This window comes from Chiloscyllium plagiosum, unplaced genomic scaffold (genome assembly GCF_004010195.1).
Source record: "Chiloscyllium plagiosum isolate BGI_BamShark_2017 unplaced genomic scaffold, ASM401019v2 scaf_10942, whole genome shotgun sequence".
Lineage (NCBI taxonomy): Eukaryota > Metazoa > Chordata > Chondrichthyes > Orectolobiformes > Hemiscylliidae > Chiloscyllium > Chiloscyllium plagiosum.
The window spans coordinates 1-5,925 of record NW_025203534.1 but is presented as its reverse complement, the minus strand read 5'-3'; the positions used below and the strand labels follow the sequence as shown (position 1 = coordinate 5,925).

The 5,925-nt window shown below is 40.9% G+C and overlaps 1 protein-coding gene across 1 annotated transcript; it reads left to right on the top strand.

Annotated features, from left to right (window-relative positions):
* The first annotated feature begins 1,402 nt into the window (after nucleotides 1-1,402).
* Nucleotides 1,403-4,472, top strand: LOC122546301 (AT-rich interactive domain-containing protein 4B-like). Its single transcript, XM_043685065.1, has 2 exons — nucleotides 1,403-1,644; nucleotides 3,205-4,472. The coding sequence occupies exons 1-2, from the start codon at nucleotides 1,419-1,421 to the stop codon at nucleotides 4,455-4,457; spliced, it is 1,479 nt and encodes a 492-aa protein (XP_043541000.1). The 5' UTR covers nucleotides 1,403-1,418; the 3' UTR covers nucleotides 4,458-4,472.
* The last annotated feature ends 1,453 nt before the right edge of the window (nucleotides 4,473-5,925 follow it).

Genomic DNA, 5,925 nt, shown 5'->3' with positions numbered 1-5,925 from the left:
CACCGTGCCGCCCACAAGGATATTGACATGAAATGTTGTTGCGGGTTTTCATGTATTTTTGTCTCACTTCGATCCTTGCCACCCTCCCTAAATATGCTGACTTGAACATCATTATTTAGGAGATGGAGAAATGAATGAAAAATATGGCGCACAGTGCTATATGGCATAACCCAACCTATAGGTTTGCTGTGGTTTACTTTTTATGCTCACAAGTTATAGACTTTTTTAAATGTTCATAAAGCGTCCTTCATCCTTCTATTATTCCATATCTAATTCTTCATTCAAATTTTTCATTCCATTTTCAGTGTAAAAAGCCAAACATGACTTTTCATGCAAGCCTTAATTATCCAATTAAGTATTTTTCTTGTTTTCTGCTTCAGTGGCATTTCAAGCTGTTGTTGATTATAACCTGATCGAGCTGCATAATGCATAGACTTTGCTGTGAATTTTAATTTATGACTATTACTATTACTAATGGAAAACCCACTGAAACCACAATTCTATGCAGGAAATATCCAAGGTGTATTTGTTCTTTTCTTGTCACTTTTACTTGTAGCACCAGAAATAGGTTTGCAGACAAAATCACCCAATAGCTATTTGGAGGAAAGAATGTGATCATCAGATGAATCATCTTGTATTTGGTGTAGTGTGCTTCAGGCTTTCGTGTAGTCAGTAGCCTCCTGGATTATGCTGCCACTTTTATATTGATCCGAAGATGTAGGTGTGCACCAATATAATAATGTCATTATTGGTTATATCTGTTCATGTAATGCAGACTATTGTCTTGGTTTATTGGTCCTGTGAATTTATATGACTACTATTTTGAGCATATCTCAAATATATAAATCATGGATAAGAACAGAAGTGGGTCAACCACCCTTTGAGAGTGTTCCACCATTAATGACTAATCTGTCCTTGAACTCCATTTACCTGCTTTTGACTCATTTAACCATTTATTGAACAAAAATCCATTATCTGAAGTTTTTGTAGGAGAGAGGTTACCAGGTTTCCAGAATGCTTTGTGTGAAGAAGTGTCCATGATGTCACTCCAAAATACCTAGCTTTAATTTTAAGGTTATGCTATTTGTTCTCAATTTCTCCTGTCAGACAAAACAGTTTCTTTCTATCTATCATAAAGGATTGTCTAATCATCATAAATTCTTCCATCACCCTTTTAAAATTATACGCTCAGAATACACACCCGAGCCTATAAGCCTAGTCTTAGTAACGTGTCCTGATAATTCTACTCATTTACTCCCAGTATAATTTTAGTGAACCTAATACTCCACTTCTACAATCCTACTGTAACTTTTATCTGAAGGTAGCATTCTCCTTACAAAATATACAGTTTTTCATAAGCTTGATCCTTGTTAAAGAATAATCTACAAAATAAATGGCATTTCCCAAAAGAAAAATACATGATATCTGCATTTCAGGGCAAAGTGGATAAAGAAAAGGAAAGTAGTGATAAAAAAGATAAAGATGATAAATCTCCCAGCAAGTCTGCAAGAGTCCATCGGCTTTCAAAGTCTCCAGCTCACCCGGTATCTTCAGACATTTCACCAGTATTAATTGGAGTTGGAACAAGAGGCTGTGAGCAAGACAATTCGACAGAAGGCCATTCCATTCTCAATGGAGTACAAGGTATTCACTTCCTTTCAAGTCAAGCTATACACTTCATGTGTGTGTGGAATTATAAATTACTGCCTGGAAGTTGCACATTCACTTTTCATATGTTCATATTCATTAAATACTTTTATTTTGGACGTGACAGATGTCATTGGCAGAGAACATTAAGCTATAGATGCTGCTGTTAGCTACTGAGAAAAGCACAACTAAATAAAAGCATCCTCATTAATTCTACAGTTACTGCTATTAATAAGCTATCCTGAATTGATTCCAAAACTGCAATCTTACTCTAATAAATTGTGGACTTGTCAGGCTTGTCTTCCATGCCATCTCCATGTAATTTTGTAATTCATTCATAGCCTGAGAGTGTCACCGTTTTAGAAAGGCCAGCATTTATTGCTTGTCCACAGTTGTTCATGGGAAGGTGGTGGTGAGCTGACTTTTTGAACTGTTGCAAATCCACATAATTTAAAAACACCCACTAGTTGTTCCTGGATTCTGAGCTGGTTACAATGGCGGATCAGTATCCTGCTGCCACCTGCAGTATTATATGCACTTACAACCCAGGGTCTGTATCTGCAGGCTCCTTATATTGTACCCTCTCTTTTAATTTGCCTCTCCTTGTTCTTCCTGCCAAATACATCACTTTGTCTGGTTTTGCAATAAATTTAATCTGCCACATGTTTATATGTTTCACCAATGTATATACACTTAAAGTCTTCCACTTTCTTCCTGAACATTTGGTGTTGTCAGCAAATTTTGAAATACACCCAGTTTTCATTTGTATTGAATCTTTGATTTCAAATATGCCAAAAGTGGTTTATAGCCATTAAAGTACTTTTGAAGGGTAGGCAATGTTGTTACTCTAGAAATGATGACTGCCAATTTGCACACAGCAAGATCCCACTAACAGAAATGAGATGAGTCATCAGATGAAGTGTATTTTCAGAAGGTTGTTCAGGGGATAAATGTTAGCCAGGTCACTCTTATTTGGAGAACACCCCAACCCTTATTTGAAATAGTATCATAGAATCTTTTAGGAGGACAGATGGGAATTCTAATAGTGATGTGCTTCTTCAATACTGTACATGTATTGTACGTGTGAAGTGTGGGCTCGAGTCTCTTTTAGTGGGATTTGAAAATCTGTGACCGTTTCAGGCATACCTGCTGCCTGCTGAACCACAGCTGATTACATGTGAAACTGGCCCAGAAGTGAGAAATGTCATTGCCCATCACCAAGAACGAGGTGAAAATGAGTTTATCTACTTCAAAAGGTGAAAGATTGGGGGTAAACATCTTCCCTTCGTGCCACAGTCAGCAACAGCTGTTCAGATGTGGTCAGATCTGTTCAGATATCATCATGTGGTGCTTTTTTGGATTGGCCAGGTGCTGTGCTATATTTATTTCTCTCGCCCATGTCTGTGTAGCTTTTGGACCTGAGGCTTTATGAAAATTGAGACTCAATCAAAGGATACTTGATTAGATCAAAGGCCTGTTGAGCTAATAATTATTGGAATACTGCTTTGCTTCATGTCTTTTCAGTCCTGTTGATTTGTCTGTCTTTTATATTCTCAGGTTCTGGATGCTCTGAGGAGAGTGATGATGATGATGATGACGATGACGATGATGATGATGATGATGATGATGATGGCACAGGATGTGAAGCCACCTGGAGAAAAGATCCACACCAGGACACAACAATGCAGGAAAGGAAGGAGCAAGCCTTTCAGGACCAGAGGAACCTTCCTGCTGCTGGAATGCCTCTCGCTAGTGTCAAGTTGGGAAGTATTTCAGACCCCCTAGAATGGGTAAGAAGGGGGAAATGTTCTGAAGACGAGGAGGAGGAAACTGTGAGATTGAAACCCACAGGTCAGAAAGAACCAAAAGAGAGGAGGGCAACGTCACATATGAAGCGTTCCCGGAGGAAACGGGTTGGAGCTGAAGACTGGACACAAAAGGGGTCACCTAACTGCAAGGGTGAGAGGTCAAAAGGCAAAGAATCACTCCTCAACATCACTAGCAGCAGCAGCAGCAGCTCCGATGAGGATGGTGAAAGAATTGAAATGAAAAACTCCCCCACCAGAAAACACAATGGATTACAGGAAAAGAGGAAACCGCTGCACACCACTTCGTTTTCCAGTTTCTCAGAAATGCCTGAGAAAAGGATCAAGCTTTTAAATAGTTCCGAATTAAGGGTCCAGAATGCAAAAGTGAAGGACCGGAAAGACGTATGGTCAAGTATCCAGATCCAGTGGCCAAAAAAGGTTCTAAAGGAGCTCTTCTCTGATTCTGATACTGAGACCACGTCGAGCCCACCTGTGGCACCAGAAGAGGCAAAGGCTGATGGACCAGCCAAGACTGCCAAAGAGGAGGAGAGGTTGCCAGCCTTGGAAGTCGAAACTGCACCATCACTTATCTCCCCTATCAGACCCAGCGAGGAGAAACCAGCTGAAAAGTTGGATAAGAAGGGAGAAATGCCCAGCAGTGGTAGTAACTCTGTGCTCAATACGCCACCCACCACCCCTGAGTCTCCAGTCTCAGTTACAGTGACAGAGGCCACCCGGCCACAGCCAAACACTGTGCTCGCTCAAACCTTGGCTCCAAGCCAGGAGGAAGTCCAGAGCATTAAGAGTGAAACTGACAGCACCAATGAGGTGGATAGCGTGACAGGGGAGCTGCAAGAGGGACAATCTGAAGGCAATGTTTCCCCAACAGGGTTTGATGCCAGCATTAGCTCCAGCAGCAGCAATCAACCCGAGCCAGAACATAAGGAAAAAGGTAAGCGATCACATGGAAACAAATCTCAGATGTTGCAAAGAGTTTGCTAGAAATTTTTAGCTGTGTTTTATATTAGTATATGTCAATATTAATGGGAACACACATCTCCCAAGTTTGCAATTAACACAGTCTGTTGTAAGTTTGTGGGAATGACATGTTGAATTGTGATTAGTAAGATAATGCCAGTAATGGAATGGCATGGTGACTGAAGGTAAGAAGACTTGCTGTTGAAGGATTGCTGATTCTACCGTTCTTCTGCATGTATTTTTTTTTATCACTGAACTTAAACAAATTAGTGAGAATGGATATTTGGGGATCCCATTTGTGTTTATAGTGAAGTCAAACGTCTGACTGACATTTGTACTAACGTCAGTCCAGATTCAGGCTATCTTTACTTTGTAACTAGTGCTGATGAGACTGCATAGCAGCCGTACTACAGTTGTGGTATAAATGCAACATTAGTCAATGGGACATCGTGAGCTGCGTTCACAAGATGAGTGTGAGAGAGCATGTTGACACATACTCCTTTAGCAGGACTATTTGTTACGTTACAAAATGTGCCAAAAAGTTATAAAGACAGCAGGTGAAAAATCTATTGATCTATTTAATAACTCCGGCTTCTTGGAGTAGAATTATTTTAATTTGCTTTCTGAAGGCAATAGGCTTCACTCTTAAAAACCAATATCAAATTTAAATTTATACAAACATTTTTTGCCTGTGGGCAACACTTTTAACTGAATTCATGTTTTTTAAAAATGTGTATGTATTTGACATGCAAGGTAAAGGTGACAGACCATAGGGTTGGTCTGTCATAAGTGTGATAGTTTAACCTGAGGGTCACTGTGCCTGGGGTGAGGGGAGATTGAGAAGGACAACCCTTCATGGTAACCTCAGCTGTTGTGGAAATTGACCCCTTATTGTTAGCAGCACTCTGCATTGGAAACCAGCCACCCAGCTAATTGAGCTGAGCGATCCCCTATTTCAGGTGTAGACATTGAAGCAGTTATTGCCCATCACAAATTAACTTTGTCCTTTAAAGGTAATGGTGAGCTTCCTTCTTGTATTGCATTCCATGTAATGTAGAAACACCTGCAATGTTGTCCGGGAGGGAGTTCCAAGATCTTGATCCTGTGACAAGTGATGGAATGTGAACTGCTTTCCACATCAGGATGGTATGTGATTTCGAGAGGAGCCCCAGGAATGGCGGTGTTCCCAGTCCATGTTCCCAGTCATTTATGTGAGGGAAAAGAAAAGAGAGTTTGGAGAGCGCTACAGAGAATGCTGTGACAAACTGCTGCATTTCTTGTTACTACATTTTGGAAGTTGTCTCTCGTGCACTCTCTCTCTCGCGACTTTTTCTCTCACACTCTTTGGCGCACTTTCTTTTCTCTCCCGCACTTTTTTTCTCTCTCGCGTGCGCGCAGTCTCTCTCGCGTGCGCGCAGTCTCTCTCGCGTGCGCGCAGTCTCTCTCTCTCTCTATCGCGCGTGCTCTCTCTCTCTCTATCGCGCGCGCTCTC